Source organism: Mesoplodon densirostris, chromosome 8 (assembly GCF_025265405.1).
Source record: "Mesoplodon densirostris isolate mMesDen1 chromosome 8, mMesDen1 primary haplotype, whole genome shotgun sequence".
Classification (NCBI taxonomy): domain Eukaryota; kingdom Metazoa; phylum Chordata; class Mammalia; order Artiodactyla; family Ziphiidae; genus Mesoplodon; species Mesoplodon densirostris.
This window is the reverse complement of record NC_082668.1, coordinates 95,836,623-95,859,281: the sequence shown is the minus strand read 5'-3', so window position 1 is coordinate 95,859,281 and position 22,659 is coordinate 95,836,623. Positions and strand designations below refer to the sequence as shown.

General features: G+C 38.8%; 1 protein-coding gene across 1 annotated transcript in view; it reads left to right on the top strand.

Moving 5' to 3' along the window:
* Positions 1 to 22,659, top strand: part of PDE11A (phosphodiesterase 11A) — a 440,483-nt gene that overhangs the window by 158,930 nt on the left and 258,894 nt on the right. The window contains exons 3-4 of the mRNA XM_060106356.1: positions 5,929 to 6,018; positions 11,905 to 12,045. Coding sequence (XP_059962339.1) covers positions 5,929 to 6,018; positions 11,905 to 12,045 — 231 coding nt within the window. The remainder of the gene's footprint in view (positions 1 to 5,928; positions 6,019 to 11,904; positions 12,046 to 22,659) is intronic.

Here is a 22,659-nt window from a genome sequence, read left to right as displayed (position 1 = left end):
TAGGCAGAGATTAAAAGAATTAAGTAGCTGACAATGATTTCCAAGATATATTGCCAGGTGAAAACGAAGGCATAGAACATAACTTACAGTCTGATCCCTATTGTGTTACCACCACCCTAAGACTAGATATTATATGTATGCAGTTCATAAAAAAGTACCCAGAAGAATACACTGTAAATGCTAATAGCAGTTGTTCCTTGGGAGAGGAGTGGGTAGCAGGACAGGAAACGAAGGGGGATCTGTAGTTATTTTACTGTATGTACTTCTATACTGTTGGATTTTTTTAAACGAAAACTAAAAATGTGTTTATTGTTAGGAGTTATTTAAAAGTGTACACACATCAATGAATTAACGTTAGTAAATCATTCAGAATATTGCCTGATTCAGAGGAAGTGCCATGTAAACGTGTGTTAAATAAATAAGTTCAAATATTAGGGCTTTATTTTAAGAAAATAATAATGGGATGTGCAAAGATTTAATTGCAAGGCAACCACTAATCTACTTTGTTTCTCCATGCATTTTCTTTTTCCAGACTACACAATGGGATATTTTTGCATCCATAATAATTGGCCATTATAAGTGATAGCTGGTTATAAAAAGTGAAAAAAACAGATAGCAAAATATTACCTACAGGATTATTATTATTATATAATACACCTATTCGAGTTTATGTGAAGAGAGAAAGAGAATAAAACTTGAATGATGGTCTCCAAAATGTTAATGGTGGTTACCTCTGAGTGGTGGAAATATGAGTACTTTTATTTTCTGTTGAAATCTTATGACAATCCAAATTATCTTAGAAAGGACACAGCTCCTGAAATGGGTTCTTTCAGGGTTTTCCCTTCGATATCTGTGAATAAGGGGGTGGGAATTTAGAACTGCCTGTGGACATGAGAGGGTTATTTTTCTAAAGTCTCGGGGGGTGGGGAATGGGGTCACATAGAGATAAGGTTATTGGTTGATGTGATTAGTACCTGCATGATTCAGGTGCTCAGCAGACCACAGCCTGTAAAAAGTCCAAGAGAGTATTTGATGTTGTACGGCTACTTGCCAGGAATTGGACTCGACCAGTCTACCATGGAGAAGCTTGTCCTCTTGTGGATATTTTAGCCAATACTAACTTCAAGGAGAGAGGTGAGGATAGGGTGCTCACTCCAATTCTTCTGGGGGCCCAGCTTTAATACCCAGGGGCAGGAGCAGAAGCACTTACATCCCCCTCTCCTACGAAGAGAAAGTGGAGGACCAGTGAACTTTTCCTTCCTCATTTGCCATCTTGCTCTCCTGCATCTTTTGTGAATACAATTCTCCTCCCACCCCGTTCTCTTTATGAGTGTTAATTCTTAAAGTGGACCAGTTGCAAAAAAATACGTAATTGGATCACCTACTCCATGCCAATGGTTTTTTAAACAAAGTTGGTACTTTATGCCTCTGTGTATTTTTTGGAGACTTTTCTTCGAAGAGGGCACAGCTCTGAGAGAAAAAGGCATGCTTTAGCCAAGAGTATATACTTTGGTGTGATCTGACAAGATGCATTTCTTATTCTGATTCTCGAAATAAAAACCCGACATATTGTCTTGACTGAATTTGCATAGGAACAAAATTACAGTGAACTAAACTATACCTCTGGAAGCAGGAATTTCCTCTGGAGTTTCTAGAAAACTTCAAACTAACTTTTTACTATTTCAAATATTCTATTTCTGAAAGAGGTAGAAGGTGTTTCATTATGTGAAAATACTGTGACTGTTTCCTATTTTGATAACTTATTTTCCAAATTACTCTACTTGAAGAGTTTATTTAGCTTTTGAATTACAATTATGAAAACATCCCCAGTTCCAAAATCAGTGTGGCTTGAATCAGTGAAGCTTTGCCTTATAGTTAATGCCCGAAGGTAGAAGTGACTTGAGAGCACAAATCTCAGGATCTGCACAGAGAAAGGAGGTGTTGGTGGGAAATTCCCTCACCCATTAATTTGGCTGACAGTGATGTGGCCCCTCCAGCTGTGTTGCTTTCAGGAGTGGGATCTATAAAGGGGATGGCCCCAGGCCCCTCACTGTGAACCTCCAGTGTAGACCTCCAGTGTTCTTTAATGATATATAATTGGACCAGACCAGACCATGGGGCCTGAATAGCCTTTCTCTGTGGTCTGCAAGTTTGAAAGTGCTCAGTACCTACTGTCTTTCTTTAGGATATTGATGGACAGTCCCAGTGCTCAGATTTTATGCTTATTAGTGATACTTTTCATGAGTTTCCAGGGCTAAAGTGACTTTTTCACACTGTTTAATGATTTTCAGTTTAACTACCTTTCTGAGTGGGATGTTGTAAAGATTAATTAGCCAATGTTCTTAAAGTGCTTTCAAGCTGAAAAGTGCTGCACAAGGGTGTACAGACTCATTAGCTTCTTAGTCATTAAGGTTTTTTAGATCTTTTGGCATTCAGAAACTAGATGGTGAAGGCCAAATTAGTATTTTTTCTTGGAGGAGGGGGATTTCAGAAAGAGCAGAATAGAACAGTATATCTTTTTCTAAAAAAGACATCTTTCACCCTGGAATGGAAAAAAGATATAAAAATATTTTTATTTTTCATTATCTCCTATTTCCATAATGCTTCAGCTTCCTCTTACTCCCTTCTTTCAAAATATATTTGACCACTTCTCCTGCACATTTATTTAGAAATTCTATAGATTGTCATATAGTTATCCATAATGGAGCTGAGTGTGGCCCCAGAGTGTTGAATTGTTGTGGCAGTTAATGACACAGTATAGATCATTCCCTTGGTAAGTAAAGACCCCCTCTCAGTTTGCCATGAAGGCATGTATCATCTCCATCAATAGTAATCTTCAGTTTTATGTGTGTATATATATATGTATATATACATATTTCACAGGTTCCTTTAGTCATTCTCTTCTTCCTACTTGCTTGACCTATAAACCACCTTATATAATACTTGGCCCCAGAAGGCAAATAAATACAGGAAGGAAGGAAGAAAAGAAGGAAGGGAGGAAGGAAGGGAGGGAGGAAGGAAAGAAAGGAGGGAGGGCAGGAGGGAGGGAGGGAGAGAGGGAGGAAGGAAGGAAGAAGTGGAAGGTTAACCATATCTTCTCTCTTCCACCTCCATCGTAGTCACTGTCTCCACGGTAGGAAAAAAACCCCAGAAAACTGCAACGAAGGTGCTCTGTGTGTGTGTAAATGATGTTGAAAGTGGTCCCATTCTGGCTAAAGGCAGGGAAATTCTGGCAGTATATCTGGCAGCTTTAGGTCAACAGCTTTATACGACTTACCAACATACTTCCTAAGGCATGAGGGGGACTGCCAGGAAGAGCGGGTGACAGAAATAACATCTAGTTCTAGAAGGCAACATGTTGTAAGGAATGATCACCAGTTGTAGAATTAGATGACCTGAGTTCCTTTGTAGGTTTGAGCAAGTTTCCTGGGTTTCCTGATCTCTAAAATGTACATAATGTTCCTCCATGAGGAGGTGATGTGAGATTCAAATGAAGAAATGAAGTGAGAGTGTCTGGCACATAGCAGGTCCTCATTAAATATTAGTTTATTTTGAATCAGAGTCAGTGAAGGAATTTATCCTGAAAATATCTGTAAAAATCAATTCATTGATTTTTTAAAACTTCTGTTCAATACCTTAATTCTCCCTTCTTTAAAAGTGGGGTCTCAGCTATCACCTCACACCTATCAGAATGGCTGTCATCAAAAAGACCACAAATAACAAATGTTGACAAAGATGTAGAGAAAAGAGAACCTTTGTACACTGCTGGTGGGAACATAAATTGGTGCAGCCACTGTGGAAAACAGTATGGAGGTTTCTCAAAAAGCCAAAAATAGAACTACCATATGACCCAGCAATCCCACTCCTGGATTGATATCTGAAAAAAGCAAAAACACTAATTCAGAAAGATACATGCACCCCAATGTTCATAGCAGCATTATTTACAATAGCCAAGATATGGAAGTAACCTAAGTGTCCATCAACAGAGGAATGTATAAAGAAGATGTGGGGTGTGTGTGTGTGTATATATACACACACACACAATGGAATACTACCCAGTCATAAGAAAAAGGAATGAAATTTTGCCATTTGCAGCAACATGGATGGACTTGGAGGGCATTATGCTAAGTGAAATAAGTCAGACATAGACAGACAAATACTGTATGTTATCATTTACATGTGGAATCTAAAAAATAAAGCAAACTAGTGAATGTACCAAAAAAGAAGCAGACCCACAGATACAGAGAACAAGTTAGTGGTTACCAGTGGGGAGAGAGACAAGATAGGGGTAGGGGATTAAGAGGAACAAACTATTATGTATAAAATAAGCTACAAGGATATATTGTACTACACAGGGAATATGGCCAAAATTTTATAATAACTATGAGTGGAACATAACCTTTAAAAATTGTGAATCATTTTGTTGTACAATTGAAACATATAATATTCTACATCAACTATATCTCAGTAAAAAGTGGGGTCTCAACATTCACTTCTACAAAATTCTGAATTACTTTTAGGGACACTCTGTCAGAGTTGAGTATGCCCAGGTAGCCAAAGCAAGATTTTAATAGGAAAGAAATGATAGGGATTGTGAAGTGCCAGTCATCTTTTGTTCACCTCCAGCCCCTCTACAAAAGCACCTCCCACTCCAGGTAATTCTGTTCTGGGTATCCTAGGGGTGTCTCACGCTTGCTCCTGGGTGGATCTGCCTCTGCTGTTTTCATCCCTCACCCACGGTGAGCACTGCACTGCCCTCTTCTGGGCATGGCAGGAACTGCTCGGTTTTGCTGCTGCCTCTTGACATGGCATCGTGGTGCGTGTGTGAGAGAGAGAGAAACTGACTGTCATATAAAACATGCCCACATGCCCACATGCCCTTTTCCCTCTACTTTAGAAAATCCCAAAGCATTGTCTCTCTCTCTCTTTTTTTTTTTTTCGGTACGTGGTCCTCTCACTGTTGTGGCCTCTCCCGTTGCGGAGCACAGGCTCAGCGGCCATGGCTCACGGGTCTAGCCGCTCCGCAGCATGTGGGATCCTCCCGGACCGAGGCACGAACCCGCATCCCCTGCATCGGCAGGCGGACTCTCAACCACTGCGCCACCAGGGAAGCCCCAGCATTGTCTCTTTTCACAGTGTCCTACGTTGTGAAGAGTTTACGGAAAGAATTCTTTCGGTTTTTACTTGAGACATTCTCTCTCTCTCTCTGGAATCAGAGATTCTGGAGATGAATTTGAGTGAGAGTGCCAGGAATTACTGAGAATCCCTAGACCTAGACCCCTTGTGATAAGAAAATCTTTGTTAGGATCAGGCCCATCGCACGTGGCTGTTTCTTCCCATAGGAGGAGTGCTCTCTTAAAGGGTACCCAGCCTTTCCTGGGTAGTTATAGCAACAGAGAAGTGAGTTCAGTTTGAACCCTGCTGCATGAGGCTTCTAGGCCCTCTGGCACCTAAGTTCCTACCGGGCCCATCCTAACAGTCATGCTTAAGTCTGTAGCTGACAGAGTTCTAGCGTCAAGCTGAGATCCCTGCTATGGATACATATGTACAAAGAAATTGGCTTATATCCTGCCTACCTCCAAGTGTGAGTATGGGCACTGCCTTAAATTCTAAATATATCAGACTACATTTACTCGTTTTTCATTGATCAAGGAAGGAATGCAAAGATGATTTAGACACAGTTCCTGTATCACAGTCTGTTGCTTCACTTTATATCTTCATAGATGTGACTGTCCCTAGTTAAAGCTTGACTGTCCCTAGTTAACTCTGAAAAATATTCCTTCTGAAGTTAAGATACTAGTATCAACAACACCATACTCAATCTCTGTGGTTGAAAAGATAGTATTGAAATCAGGCATATGAAGGAAATGTGGAATTTAGTTCCATATTTTTATGTTTTAATGTTCATAACACTCTCTTTGCCCCCAGGTTATGCAGATGTATCTTCCATTTTGCGGAATTGCCATATCTAATGCTCAGCTATTTGCTGCCTCAAGGAAAGAATATGAAAGAAGCAGGGTGAGTAGAAAGAAACATTGCTGACAACCCTCAAAGCTCTCTTTCAAGTGTCTGTGAGTTATTATGTCTTTTAAAAACAGCGGATGATCTTTGAATAGTCCAGGAATCCTTTTTATTTGTATAATCCTTCAAGTCTATGGTTGAAGATCCCCTTTAAGCAATAAACCCAAATGGAAGTGGATATAAATTCTCTGTTGTTGTTATCAGGAAATAGCTTCTTTTACAAAGGAAATTAATTTCACATCTATACTTCAAGGCAGCAGATATATTCTTGCTTACTTATAGCTTTGAAACAATAACACAATGCAGTGATTTTTTTGCAATTTAGTTCCCTTAAGAAGCAAGGTATGTTACAAATGATTTCACCCCACCTCACAAATTTTGAATTGAAAGTTTTCCTGGAAGAGCATCACAAGGTAACTGGACAGTAATGCTGCAAACACCATCTTATAGGATTATAAAGAAACTCACACAGAGGGATTGATCTCATATACCTTCACCAATTATAGGGTTAAATAGTAAAAAACAAAACAAAACAAAACAAAGACTGATGCTCAAATAATTGCGAAATGGTCAAATACAGATTAAATTATACTAGGCTCACTATAGTTTTAAATATAGGGAAGTTACGGTCACAATTTAGAAATATATTTATCAAGAAGATGTTCAGAAAGGTTGGAAACCCTCAGTTAATTGGTAATCAAATTGATTAAAAGTTTCATTTGCTAAGCATTATGATTTATGAATATTTCACAGGAAACAATTGATAGCTACAGCTGTCTTCTTTAGCACAACATACCACCTGTTTTCTCTGACTTGGATCCTGTTGTCATCTTTAGCCCCATGTCTTACCATTCTCCTCCTTTCATTGGACATCCCAGCAATACAGTCCCCAATTTCCAGAAAACGGTCTGTTTCACTTTCTCATTCCCTTAGTAATATTTCTTCCTCTGCCTTCAATACCTCATGTCCACCTTCTTCCTCCCACTGCTTTTGCCTTGCATTTCCTTCAGGACCCAGCTCAGTCTTCCACTTAATCTTTCCTTTGCTTGTTGTTTTGCCTTGTATATACCACCACTGTTTTATTGTGGGCACTTACCACACTGTATAATATGTACTGATGGCTCTCCTCTCCAACTAAATTTTAAATTCCTTAAGGAACACTTCATGAATTATGAATCTTTGCATCCTCATGTATTCATTTATGTGCTCAACAAATATTTATTTTGTGGTACTCTTCAGACACTGTCCGTCCAAAGCCCCTGCCATCATAGAACTTACTATTTTAGTGGGAACAGTCAATAAGAGACAAACGAGCAAATAAAAATTAATATAGTATCAGGTAGTGGTAAGTGCTATAAAGAAGAATGAAGTGAGGCAATGGAATGCAGACTGGTAGCTGAAGGATAGTTTCAGAGGATGTTTATTTCAGAAGGTGATCAAGAAGGTGTCTATAGAGAGATGATATTTGAGCAGAGACCTGAATTAAATGAAGGAGTAAAGCCACACAAAGATCTGGGAAGAACATTCCAGGCAGTGGAAATATCAAGTGCAAAGGCCCTGGGGTAGGAGAAACCTTGGTCCATGTGTCTAGAGAGCAGAGAGGAGAGACCTCAAATAGCCAAAACAATCCTGAGAAAGAAGAACAAAGCTGGAGGCATCACACTTCTTGATTTAAAACTATACTTCAATGCTATAGTAATCAAAATAGTATGGTACACATAGACCAATGGAGTAGAATCAAGAGCCCAGAAATAAACTCATGCATATATAGTCAACATCTATTTGACAAGGGAGCCAAGAATACTCAATGGGGAAAAGGTAGTTTTTTTCAATAAATGGTGTTGAGAAACCTGGATATTCACATGCAAAAGAATGAAATTAGACCTCTATCTTACATCACTCACAAAAATTTACTTGAAAAAGATTAAACACTTAAATGTGAGACCTGAAACTGTAAAACTCCTGGAAGAAAATGTAGAGGAAAAGCTCCAATGATTTTTTTGGATCTGATATGAAAGCTCAAAACAACAAAAGCAAAAATAAAGTGGGACTACATCAAACTAAAAAGCTTCTTCACAGCAAAAGAAACAACACAATGAAGAAGCAACCTATGGAATGGGAGAAAATATTTGCAAATCATATGTATCAATAAGGGGTTAATATCCAAAATTTATCAGGAACTCATACAACTCAATAGCAAAATATTAAAAAAAGTAATCCAATTAAAAAAAAATAGGCAGAGGATTTGAATAGACATTTTTCCAAAGAAGACATACAAATGGCCAATAGACACATGAAAAGATGCTCAACATCATTAGGGAAATGCAAATTAAAACTACAATGAGATATCACCTCATACTTGTTAGAGTGGCTATTATCAAAAAGATAAGAGATAACAAGTGTTGGTGAGGATGTGGAGAAAAGGGAACCCTCTGTGCACTGTTGATGGGAATATAAATTGGTATAACCATTACAGAAAACAATATGGAGGTTCCTCAAAAAATTAAAAATAAAATTACCATATGATCCAGCAACTCCACTCCTGAGTATATATCCAAAGGAAATGAAATCACTAGCTCAAAAATATCTGCACTCCCATGTTCATTGCAACATTATTTACAATAGCCAAGACATGGAAACAACCTAAGTGTCCACTAATAGATGAGTGGATAAAGAAAATTGTGGTACACACACACAATGGAATGTTATTTAGCCATAGTACAGAAGAAAATCCTGCCATTTGTGACACCATGGATGAAACTTGAGGGCACTGTGCTAAGTGAAATAAGTCAGACAGAGAAAGACAAATACTATATTATCTCACGTATATGTTGGATCTGTGGAAAGCAGAACTCAAAGAAGCAGAGTGTAGTATGGTAGTTGCCAGGCATTGGGGTGTGAGGGAAAAGGAGAAATGTTGGTCAAAGTATACAAACTTCCAGTTGTAAGATGAATAAATTCTGGAGATCTAGTGTTCAGCATAGTGACGATAGTTAATGAATACTGTATTATGTACTTGAACATTGCTGAGAGAATAAATCTTAATGTTCTTACCACACAAAAAATGTAATTATGTAAGGTGATGGGTGTGTTAGCTAACCTTAGTGTAGTAATCATTTTGCAATATATAGGTGTATCAAATCATCACATTGTACACCATAAACTCACACAAAGTTTTATGTCAATTATATCTCAATAAAACTGGGGGGGAGGAGAAATAATGTGGTTGGTCAGTGAGAAGTGGGAGATTATACAAAAAAATTAGCGGTAAAATATATAAGGCTTACTAATATTGGAAATGAGTGAAAACGACTTTAGGCTTGTACAGGTGGCAAGTAAACAGTTGGATACAGGAATCTGGAGTTTTGGGGAGATGTGAAGACTCGAGATTAATATTTGGGAACCATCAGCATATAGATGGTATTTAAAACTAGGCTACAGGTGGGGAAAACATATGGGTAAGAAAGGGAAGAGGTCTAAGGATGAGCCCAGGAGCAAAAAAGGTCATAAGAAGAAGGAGGTGGGGAAATGCAAGTGACATCAAGAATCAGGGAGTATTCAGCTGTGTGCAAGGCTTCCAATGTCTGTTGAATTGCATGTCATCCTAGATTTTCTTCTTTTTTTCTCCTATTTTGGAGCTAGTCTGCATTGTTATTTGTGAAACTTATGTCACTTGTTAGTAAAGCAGAAATTTTTAATTAGAAACAATAAAATTACTGTAATGTGATTTGTCAGTGCAAAACTCAAGGCACAATTAGTTTTTCCTCTGAGATAAATGTTCTTGTATACGGGTCCCAGAGGCCCCATCCATGCAGTCACAACAAATTGAAAAGTTAAATAATTGTTTAGTTAATATGATCCATCTGAAGAAATAGTCTGGATGATTAAGGAAATAATGTCTTCTCAATAACAGGGGATTTTGTTGATAATTATGCAGACAGTTGCCTCATTTTTAATGTTATATTTGCACATGAAATTATTGTACATTGACGTCTTACAGCGATTTGCTGTCCAAATGCCAAACGGACAGGATACACTTAAAACTTTTTTCACCCCCTGGTGTTTCTCTTTGCTTTGGGTTCATAGAGCAATGCATGGCCCTTAGCCATAGTCACAAGCTCTCTTTAGAGAAAAAGCTACCCAAGATATTGGGTCTTCTTTCAGATGCTCAGTGAACTAGACTCATTTCATGGATCTCTTAACTCATTCAAGTGCTTTTCTACCTGAATAGACTCAGAGAAGAAATATTCACATATTTCAAATGGTTTCAGGACAAATCAAATTCATTACCAAAGTTGAAAATTAGTCAACACCATCTACCAGAATAGATGTGAATTTGAAAAACCATGAAATCCTTTTGTGACAGGTCAGACTGGAGAGTGCACATCTTATTAAATTCTATTGAATAAAGCAGCCTCTGGTCAATTCACTGGCTGTGTGATTTTCTGATTGCACTCTAATAGAGGCATAATATCTGCCACCTGTAAATGGCCCACTATTCCTCCATCTCCAGAAATATCCATGTAATTAAAAATTCTAAATAAATATTATCTCAATGCATAAATTGTAAGCTAACTTAGCTGGATAGAATGACAAGTTATTACAATTTCATTTTTAAATGAGTATACAGTTTTCAAGTTAGAATTTAAGTTTTTTCTTTAATTTTTGTGCTTTTCATTCTATTGTTTTAATAGAAGTTTTAATGGTGATTTCTTTTTGAGAAGTATAATGGTATATAAATGTTCTCCTGGACAGATTGGGATGAAGCCATACTTCTTGTGTAGAGGGATTAATGGAGTTTTTTTTTGTTTTTTTTTTTTCTTTTTGCGGTATGTGGGCCTCTCACTGTTGTGGCCTCTCCCGTTGTGGAGCACAGGCTCCGGATGCGCAGGCCCAGCGGCCATGGCTCACGGGCCCAGCCGCTCCGCGGCATATGGGATCCTCCCAGACCGGGGCACGAACCCGTATCCCCTGCATCGGCAGGCGGACTCTTAACCACTGCGCCACCAGGGAGGCCCAATGGAGTTTTTATATATATTTTTGAAGGCTCTGAAACTTAACTAGCATCCGCCACTATGATTCTTAAAGAGTTCTGTGAGAGATGGGTATTAGTGAAAATAAGTCTTGAGTTTGACCATGAAGCTATTTCTTCTGGTGGCTGAGGAAGAGATGCTTTGTAATTTTCTGAAATAAATGTGCATTAGAAAGAATCAGGTATCTGTTATTCATAAAATGTTGGTTTTATACCTAGTCACATTGCAGAAAAACTACTGTAGGATGGGAAAAGCCTATCAGTAATGATTATATGAGATCATGTAGTCATTAACTATATGGAATATAGTCATACAGATATATGAGGAATTTATGTGGGATTATATGGACTGGCACTATTCTCAAGTTACATTTTACAATTCAAGACTGTGTTATAGGGACTTCCCTTGTGGCGCAGTGGTTAAGAATCTGCCTGCCAATGCAGGGGACATGGGTTCGAGCCCTGGTCTGGGAAGATCCCACATGCCGCGGAGCAACTAATCCCGTGTGCCACAACTACTGAGCCTGTGCTCTAGAGCCCTCGAGCCACAACTACTGAGCCCGCGTGCCACAACTACTGAAGCCTGTTTGCCTAGAGCCCATGCTCCGCCCCACTCGCTGCAACTAGAGAAAGCCTGCGCACAGCAACGAAGACCCGACATAGCCAAAAATATATAAAGACTATGTTATAAAATGAAATGATGGAAGTGTGTCAAAACAACCATAAACGCTTTAAAAATTAGCCACACAAAAATGTTTATATTTTTATAACAAAGACTAAGTGGAATTTTAAGAGAAAACTTTTAATTCAGTCCCTTAGCCACCTAAATACATCCACTTTATCTTTCCTAGGCTTTGCTAGAGGTGGTTAATGACCTCTTTGAAGAACAGACTGACCTGGAGAAAATTGTCAAGAAAATAATGCATCGGGCCCAAACACTGTTGAAATGTGAACGCTGTTCTGTTTTACTCCTAGAGGACATCGAATCACCAGTAAGTCACCTTTTATCTGTCATCTGCATTAATGAAGTAAAGTTTAGTTTAGTTTAGCTGTAATTAAGTTTGTGAAATTGTGACTTGAACCACTCTTTTGTGACTCTTCTAACCATGAGGTGAGGTGACTTTTTATAAAAGTAAAATTTTTTATTTCCTTTACGTGTATTTTCAGTCTTGATCTGCTATCACCTGAGAAACATAGACTCTTCCACTGATGGGGGACCTTAGACGTCTAGCCTAGCCCTGTGTATACAGACGAGGCAGCTAAGGGTTGGAAGTGTTTGCCCAAACTCACACAGCTGAATAGAAGAGAAACTTGGGTGCCAGCCTCCCATTGTACCCACCCAGCAAGGGAAGGCCCTCAGCATTGGTGGGCATGGATCGCAATCCACACAGTGCTCCACAGCCCTCTTCTGGGGGTGGGGTGAGGAGAAGCAAACGAACCCTGGGGAAGCAGTGCCCTTTGTGCTTGAGCTGAGTAGAGTGACCAGCCTGAGCTGGGCTGTGCTCTCCAGCAAAGGTCTGTCCTGCTGCTTCCCAGGTGCAGTTTCCAGGTTCTTCCACTGCTGCTTCAGACCTGTGGACACTTGCACAGTGTACTCCAGTCAGGAGGTGGAGGCTCCTTTCCTCCTCACGTAGGGGCTACTCTTATTCCAAGGGCAAGCAGCTAGGTCTCAGCCTCAGGCCTGCCACACCTTGGCTCTCAGGGTCTGTTAGACCCTCCGGCTCTTGGTGGGAAATCTGCTGGTTAAATACATAACAATATTGAAAATAATGATCATCATCAGTCTAACTTCTTGAAAGTTAAATGTCTAACCCTCAACAGCAGTTTAATATCTTTGCCGTGAACTCTCGTCAAAGACCAGGAATTGTCTAGTAATTAAGTGCTGTTTTAATACCTCAGAGGATGATATTTTACCATACTTTACTTAAAAAATGTTATTGTCTTTACCTTTAGGTTTGCTTTCCTCAAAGAATGAGAACCTTAGGATAAATTTTGGAGATTTAATCATAAGTATTATAAAACTTACACCATTAAGCTTTAAAAATTTTTTTAATTGAAATATAGTTGATTTACAATGTTGTGTTAGTTTCAGGTGTACAGCAAAGTGATTCATATATATACATATATATATATGTAACTGAAAACATATATATATTCCTTTTTAGATTTTTTTCCATTATAGGTTATTACAAGATATTGAGTATAGTTCCCTGTGCTATACAGTAGGTCCTTTTTGGTTATATAGTCAACATTAAATTTTTTTAAAAATCTATATATTTTTAAAATGTTTAGGAGTGTTTCCCTGTATCTTAGCAGAGTTTGGCGTTATTTCTACTCAGCAGGTGTGGTTTAAGCAAACAATAGCCTTGCAATTATCCTGCAATTGTGTAAAACTCAGTAGAACCTTGGGAGAACACACACACACACACACACACCCCAATAGCCTATATTTGTGAAGCATCTGGGTTCATTCAATGCTCACTGCATCCTTATGGGATAGGTATTATTATCATCCTCACTTACAGGTGAGGACTTAAGGCTCTGAGAGTCAAGTGACTTACTAGAGTCTTCCCCACCACCTGACTCTGAAACCCCCAAAAGGAGTGGGAAGAGGTGGGGTGCTCGGTGGTTCTTGGCCGGCTGTGGGCTCTCCCTGAGCAAGGCAGGAAGGGGCAGCGGTTGGGGCTTTTCAGCCTCCAAGGTTCCTGAGCCACTTCCAGGTCCCTGTGAGGGCAAGTGGCTGGGGGACCATGTGGAATCTAAGCAAGGACAAGCTCACTGTTTGCTAGTTCAGTTAAAACAGACATGGAACTAATGTAAACCAGCTTAGGGTGGTCACTTTTGTAAATCTTCTAACATGGACTAGTTTTTACCCTGCGGTCTTGCTCTCTGGCAAATCTGGTGAAAAAATACAGAAGACAGACAATGATATGGAAAGTGCGGGCAGAGCTGGAGAGAATAACAGCAGACAGTAATAGCTTCAGGGTATAAAGTAGGGAGGGGGTCAAAAATCACTCCCTAGACTAGATGACTAGATGGTACATGCATAAAGGTGTTGGTGTAGTACTGAAGGTTAAGAAGACCTTTTCACTATCACAGCTGAACATTCTATGACTGTAATGTTGGGGTCAGGGCAGAAAATCTGGGCCTAGCCTATCATTTCTTCTTTGCCCAGCCCCTCCCCTTCACAGTAAGGAGGAACTCCTTTACTCCGGAGGGGCAAGGTCTGCAGGTAAAAGTGAACTATGTGCAAAAAGAGGAGACTAATCTGTTTGGTACCATTTGAGAAGCTGTGAAGATTTTTTGCCGAGGTTACTGCCTGGGGAGGTGGGGTGGGAATGGGGTATAAATGTGGCATCACCATGCAGAAAACCCATCAATGCCCTGCTTTCCTTTAACACGCTTCTCACCAAAGGTTTGTTGAAACTTCAGACTCAAAGGGATAGCTGTTCTGTGCACTACCCTGATTGTCAGGTAGAAATGATAGGAAGGAGATCAGATACAGTCACTCCATGTGTAAGAGGAGAAGCCAGCTCAGGACACCAGATGCCAAAATCTGGTGCTGGCACAGCAAACAGAAAATCATGCTGAGTCAAAGTTCTCTGGCTGGGACTTCTTCCTCCTCACCTCAGAATGCTGAATGGATGGGATGATATTAAAAACCTTTGTCATCTAGATTTAATCAGGGCTTTGAATGATTATTATAGAGGGACCCAAGCAACACCTGTAAATGCTACATGATTTTATTTTACTGATTAAGAGCACACTTAGATTCCTATCCCAATATTAAAAAACAAAGATGGAAGTTGACAACATGATTTTTAATTTTTAAAAGTTCATATGGAAAAATAAACATATAAATGTAGCCAGAAAAAATTTTTTAAAGGCAACAAAGATGTAAAATGGATGAGGTTTTGCCTGTGAAGCTGTTAAAATATATTAACTAGAGATTTGTTCCTTATAAGAAACAACTGAACAGAATAGAGTCCAAAGACCCCATATACATGTGAAAAGCTAGTAAAGACCGTTCTCTTTCCTGTAGAGCTTAGAAAATTATTTTTGAGAAACAAAAGTGTGTTGGAGGACTAGAGAGTTTCAGACTTGAAATGACAGTGTTTTGGGTTTGTTTGTTTTTTTACTGCAAGCATTTCAACAATAAAGATGCTTTTGTAATTATAAAGGAATACATACAAGTTCTCAACGTCACTAAGCAAATCCAGAATTCAGGCATGCCTTGCCCTTGTTACTTATGACCTTTCTTTCTTTATTATCGTCAGCAAACCTATCACTCTCCATCCCTCTCTCCAGCCCTCCAGTTAGCCTGGTACGTTGTTTCAGGCAAGGGATTGCACTGAATACAGAGACAGAGAACTCCATTCTGGGTTTGTGAGTGACAAAATGGGCTTTAAAAAGTTATGACAGAGTTATTATTCTCAAAAACCAAGACTTTTTCATCAGCAAGAACCAGACTTTCTTAGAGACTTGAAGGAACCAGAGCCTAATGTTGTACCCAAAACAGTGGATTGGAAAGAGAATAGATGAAGCCCTAGACTCCCATTCATGAGTTGCCCAGACTAAAGTGGGAGAGTTAGAAGAGGAAATGCAGTTTCCCAGCTCTCCTAGCCCTGCCAGCCTCAAGGCCACTCATAGTGGAGGTAAGGGGGTGGTGGGGATTGAAAGTCCCCCCAGACCCCGCGACAGGGAAGAAGGCTGGAGGCCACAATATGGGAGGAGCCACAGGACAGCCAGAGCTCCACAAAAGCATGAGGGGCAAATACAGTTTTCCCATTTCCTGATAGAAGGTAACAGAGGGAGGGCTGAGACCTGAAGAAAGAAGCCTAACTGTCAGGACGAGGGAGGTACAGAGGATGTGACCTGGGCCTGGAGAGCTATAGGTGTAGATATTTAAGCACATCCACTGTTAGGGATGACTAGGCTGAAGATCAGTGAGGCTGTCTTGCCTCTTAGAGGCCAGCCTGGGTGAGAGGGTGACTATAGATCAGCTACTTTGCTCCAAAGAAGCCAAAACGTTGCATGTCATCCTGGTGAAAATTTCAGTATTAAATGAATTAAATTCTGAAACGATTGAGAAAATCTGAAGTGGCTGAGTTAACTGGATTGTCTCTTTTGTCTTCTGTCAGCAAGCAGAACTAGGGCTCAAGAAGAGATTCAGTTGCTACAGGAAAATAACATAAGTGACTTTTTGTACAGCTATGTCTGTGGCCTTTGAAATTTATAATCAGTATACAAATTGTATTCTCTAGTCAATCATCTTATATTCAGTACACAAATATGACAGAGCAAGCATTTGAAATTAGATTGGTGGGAAGATTGATGGATTGTCCTACAAATGTTTTGGAAACAAATAGCTGGCAACTTAGGAAAAAACAAATTCAAAAAGCTGGATTCTTACCTCATACTTGTCAAAATATAATTTTCTATAAGGCAAAATCGTGACTTTCATGTAAATATTTAATAAATACATATCAAAGATTATTTTTAATTCATTAATTTATGAGGGAACAAATAAGACGTTAAAACAAGTCCAAAGAGCATTTGAGAAGTTAGGTATTTATAGGCAATGTTAGGATAAAATTTAGCAGAGACAAAACTTTTTAGAAACAAAACAAGTCCATAAACTGTAATCTTTAAGGCTATCTTTTCCGTAGGATAGAAATTTTTAATCCAAGAAAAAGCTACAAATTAACATGTAACTTTATTAAGTCTGGAGTCTTTAATAAGTAGTAACCAAGGATGGGACTTAGTACATTTCTTAGATCGGGGCTGGCAAATTATTTTTTGTAAGTTTTCAGATAGTATATTTTTTAGGCTTTGCAAGTCACATGATCTCTGTCGTAGCTACTCATGGTAGCATGAAAGCAGTCTTAGTATGGCTATGTTCCATTAAAACATTATTTATAAAAATAGGTGGTGGTATCCTTCTCAAACTCTTCCAAAATATAGCACAGGGAGGAACACTCCCAAACTCATTCTACGAGGCCACCATCACCTTGATACCAAAACCAGACAAGGATGTCACAAAGAAAGAAAACTACAGGCCAATATCACTGATGAACATAGATGCAAAAATCCTCAACAAAATACTAGCAAAAAGAATCCAACAGCACATTAAAAGGATCATACACCATGATCAAGTGGGGTTTATTCCAGGAATGCAAGGATTCTTCAATATACGCAAATCAATCAATGTGATACACCATATTAACAAACTGAAGGAGAAAAACCATATGATCATCTCAATAGATGCAGAGAAAGCTTTTGACAAAATTCAACACCCATTTATGATAAAAACCCTGCAGAAAGTAGGCATAGAGGGAACTTTCCTCAACATAATAAAGGCCATATATGACAAACCCACAGCCAGCATCGTCCTCAATGGTGAAAAACTGAAACCATTTCCACTAAGATCAGGAACAAGACAAGGTTGCCCACTCTCACCACTCTTATTCAACCTAGTTTTGGAAGTTTTAGCCACAGCAATCAGAGAAGAAAAGGAAATAAAAGGAATCCAAATGGGAAAAGAAGAAGTAAAGCTGTCACTGTTTGCAGATGACATGATACTATACATAGAGAATCCTAAAGATGCTACCAGAAAACTACTAGAGCTAATCAATGAATTTGGTAAAGTTGCAGGATACAAAATTAATGCACAGAAATCTCTGGCATTCCTATATACTAATGATGAAAAATCTGAAAGTGAAATCAAGGAAATACTCCCATTTACCATTGCAACAAAAAGAATAAAATATCTAGGAATAAACCTACCTAAGGAGACAAAAGACCTGTATGCAGAAAATTATAAGACACTGATGAAAGAAATTAAAGATGATACAAATAGATGGAGAGATGTACCATGTTCTTGGATTGGAAGAATCAACATTGTGAAAATGACTCTACTACCCAAAGCAATCTACAGATTCAATGCAATTCCTATCAAACTACCAATGGCATTTTTCACAGAACTAGAACAAAAAATTTCACAATTTGTATGGAAACACAAAAGACCCCGAATAGCCAAAGCAATCTTGAGAACGAAAAACGGAGCTGGAGGAATCAGGCTCCCTGACTTCAGACTATACTACAAAGCTACAGTAATCAAGACAGTATGGTACTGGCACAAAAACAGAAAGATAGATCAATGGAACAGGATAGAAAGCCCAGAGATAAACCCACGGACATATGGTCACCTTATCTTTGATAAAGGAGGCAGGAATGTACAGTGGAGAAAGGACAGTCTCTTCAATAAGTGGTGCTGGGAAAACTGGACAGGGACATGTAAAAGTATGAGATTAGATCACTCCCTAACACCATACACAAAAATTAGCTCAAAATGGATTAAAGACCTAAATGTAAGGCCAGACACTATCAAACTCCTAGAGGAAAACATAGGCAGAACACTCTATGACATAAATCACAGCAAGATCCTTTTTGACCCACCTCCTAGAGAAATGGAAATAAAGACAAAAATAAACACATGGGACCTAATGAAACTTCAAAGCTTTTGCACAGCAAAGGAAACCATAAACAAGACCAAAAGACAACCCTCAGAATGGGAGAAAATATTTGCAAATGAAGCAACTGACAAAGGATTAATCTCCAAAATTTATAAGCAGCTCATGCAGCTCAATAGCAAAAAAACAAACAACCCAATCCAAAAATGGGCAGAAGACCTAAATAGACATTTCTCCACAGAAGATATACAGACAGCCAACAAACACATGAAAGGATGCTCAACATCTTTACTCATTAGAGAAATGCAAATCAAAACTACAATGAGATATCATCTCACACCAGTCAGAATGGCCATCATCAAAAAATCTAGAAACAATAAATGCTGGAGAGGGTGTGGAAAAAAGGGAACACTCTTGCACTGCTGGTGGGAATGTGAATTGGTACAGCCACTATGGAGAACAGTATGGAGGTTCCTTAAAAAACTACAAATAGAACTACCATATGACCCAGCAATCCCACTACTGGGCATATACCCTGAGAAAACCATAATTCAAAAAGAGACATGTACCAAAATGTTCATAGCAGCCCTATTTACAATAGCCCGGAGATGGAAACAACCTAAGTGTCCATCATCGGATGAATGGATAAAGAAGATGTGGCACATATATACAATGGAATATTAGTCAGCCATAAAAAGAAATGAAATTGAGCTATTTGTAATGAGGTGGATGGACCTAGAGTCTGTCATACAGAGTGAAGTAAGTCAGAAAGAGAAAGACAAATACTGTATGCTGACACATATATATGGAATTTAAGAAAAAAATGTCATCAAGAACATAGGGGTAAGACAGGAATAAAGACACAGACCTACTAGAGCATGGACTTGAGGATATGGGGAGGGGGAAGGGTAAGCTGTGACAAAGTGAAAGAGCGGCATGGACATATATACACTACCAAATGTAAGGTAGATAGCTAGTGGGAAGCAGCTGCATAGCACAGGGAGATCAGCTCGGTTCTTTGTGACCGCCTGGAGGGGTGGGATAGGGAGGGTGGGAGGGAGACGCAAAAGGGAGGGGATATGGGAACATATGTATATGTATAACTGATTAAATTTGTAAAATAAAAAAAAAAAAAAAATAGGTGGTGGGAGACTTCCCTGGTGGTCCAGTGGTTAAAGCTCCATGCTCCCAATGCAGGGGGCCTGGGTTCAATCCCTGGTCAGGGAACTAGATCCCACATGCATGCTGCAACTAAAAGATCCTGCATGCTGCAACAAAGATCGCACTTGACAACAGAGATCCCACGTGTGACAACTAAGACCTGGCGCAGCCAAATAAATAAATATATTTTTTAAAAAAGTAGGTGGTGAGCTATATTTGGCAGCAGGCAGTAGTTTTCAGTTCTCTGCCCTAGATAATTCTTGTGTGGCCTTTACTCTCTTATGACATTGAAAGATGAGCTGCCCCCCTTTTTGCTTTATTTCTGTAAGTCAATATAAATTTCAGATGGATCAAAGACTTAATGTTTAAAAAAAGAATGTAAAAATACTGGTGAATATTGTTTTATAGTCATTCTGTGGGTAAAGGCTTTCTAAAACATTCATGCAATTTCTTAGAGAATATAAGCACATTAAAATACTTCTATGATTTTGCAGCCATCAGACTGGTAAAGATTTAAAAGTATTATAACAGTGAGTATGAGTGTGGTTATGAGAAAATGGGCATTATCATTACTGATGAGGAGAATTTAAATTGGGGTAACCTTTATGGATATAAGTTTGGTGAAATATATTTCAATTTTAAAAGGGCCTAGCCTTTGCACACAGCAATTCTTCCTCTTAAAATTTAGCATAGCGAAAGAGATGGAGAAGAAAGTAAAATCAGTATATAAGAATATTTATTGCAGTATTTACAGTAGTGAAACTATAACTCAAATATCAACAGAAGTTTTATATAATGAAATTCTATATGTCCTTTAAAATAATGATGTATATCTATATTTATAGGAACAATATCCTTGAGATATATATATATATATATATATATATATATATATATATATTTTTTTTTTTTTTTTTTCTGGTACGCGGGCCTCTCACTGTTGTGGCCTCTCCCGTTGTGGAGCACAGGCTCCGGATATGCAGGCTCAGCGGCTATGGCTCATGGGCCTAGCCGCTCCGTGGCATGTGGGATCCCCCCGGACCGGAGCACGAACCCGTGTCCCCTGCATCGGCAGGTGGACTCTCAACCACTGTGCCACCAGGGAAGCCCTCCTTGATATATTTTTAATTAAATAATAAAGGAGAAAAAACAAATATAAAAGGATGTGATTTTTATCAATATATGGGTACATAAATGAGATCATATTTTCACAACTATTAAATTGATGGAATTTAAATTTTATCCCTTTGAGTTATGTTTCCTTGTATCTTCTCTCTTAGGCAGAGTCAGGAATTTATCACCTCATAGGAAAAAAGGGCAGGTACTGGATCTTCCAGTAAGAGAGTGAACTTGAAAGTCAGGTGTCAGGAGAGAGGATCTGCTAAATGGATTTATATTGCCTTTTACCAGTTAAGGGCCAACCTGAAAACAAACAAACAAACAAACAAAAAGGACAGGAAGTAAAACTCCATAATCCACAAAAGAAGAAGCATTCACAACCCTATGCTTCCAATCATCACCCCACCCATGCTGCACATAATGGGGGGAGAGCTGCCCAATGCAGTGAAAGTTGGGTGGGGTGAAATAGAAAGCTGAGTGTGGTTGCCTGCATCCAGCTATCTTGGGCAGAGTACAGTGTTCATCAGAACAAGTCACACATACCTGCTTGGAGCAGTAAGGGCGAGTGCCTGGCCAGGCTCAGGGATGTTTCTTGAGTCCTCCTTGCTGCCACAGTGTGGCAGGAGAGGTGGGGTAGAACAAGAAAACTTTCAGACAAGCCATCTTGGAAACAAGGCTGTCAGTGTGTCAGGCTAATTGACAGTGTGAGTGACAAGTCACCCTGCAGCTGCTAATATTGGTCAGCTGAAGAGAATTTCATCACACAAAAATATCTATGTCATATGGGACTTCACAGTAAGCAAAGGAGGCTTCTGCTAGGCAGGGGCTGAAATTGCTGCCAGAGGAGAGTGTTGGTGAGAAAGTACTCAAAGACAATAGACCGAAATACAAATGCAGTCACCCTAATCCAATCCCCTGAAGTCATCCCTCCTCCATTATTCACTTAAAGATAAGCATAGAACAAAAAGTCACCAGCATGGGGCTTATGCAAAGATACCACAAGAAAAAAGAAGGAAAGGAATGTGAAAACAAAAACCAGATGAAGAACACACCCCAGAAAAATTGCTAACAGTTTTCCATGAAATGAAATTAAAGATAGTGTGATCTCTCAGGGGGGAAAAAAGTGTTCAAAGAAGAGATACTAGACTCAAGGAATAAATGATAAGCAGTAAGTATTAATAGATAAGAAAACTGAGTTGGCAGAGCTTAGAAAGAAATAGAAGAAAAATATATAACCATACAGAACTGAATATTACATTAAAAACATCAAGAAAAGAAGAGAAGAACTTCTAAAATACTTTCAGGGGCATGGAGGATAAAATTGGAAATGAAATGGAAAATAATACAGAATAAAAAGACAAGATAGAATGATTAAAATGGAGTCAAAATAAAGGAAGTCCAAAATAAGGATAATTGGTATCTCTGAAGAGAACATGACAAATGAAACAGGAAACAAAGTCAAATTATAACAATAGGACATTTTATTGAAATGAAGGCAAACTTGAATTTACAGACTGAAAGAACATATCATTTCAGGAAAAGTTGATGCTCACTGCTTAGTACTGAAACACATTCAGTGCTAATGAACTTCAAAGATAATTTAAAAATTCTTTGGGCATCTAGACAAAGTTGAGTCACCTATTGGAGGAAAATTCATTCTGGTGTTAGTCTTCCTGGTAGCACTCTCCAGTTCAAGGAGACAACATAGTGATAGCTACCAAGTCCTCAGGGAAAGAAAATATGACTCTACAATTTAAAATCCAGCAAAATTCATATTCAATTATGTAAGCCACAGATAGACACAGAATTTCATCACACAAAAATATCTATGTCATATGGGACATTTATGCATTT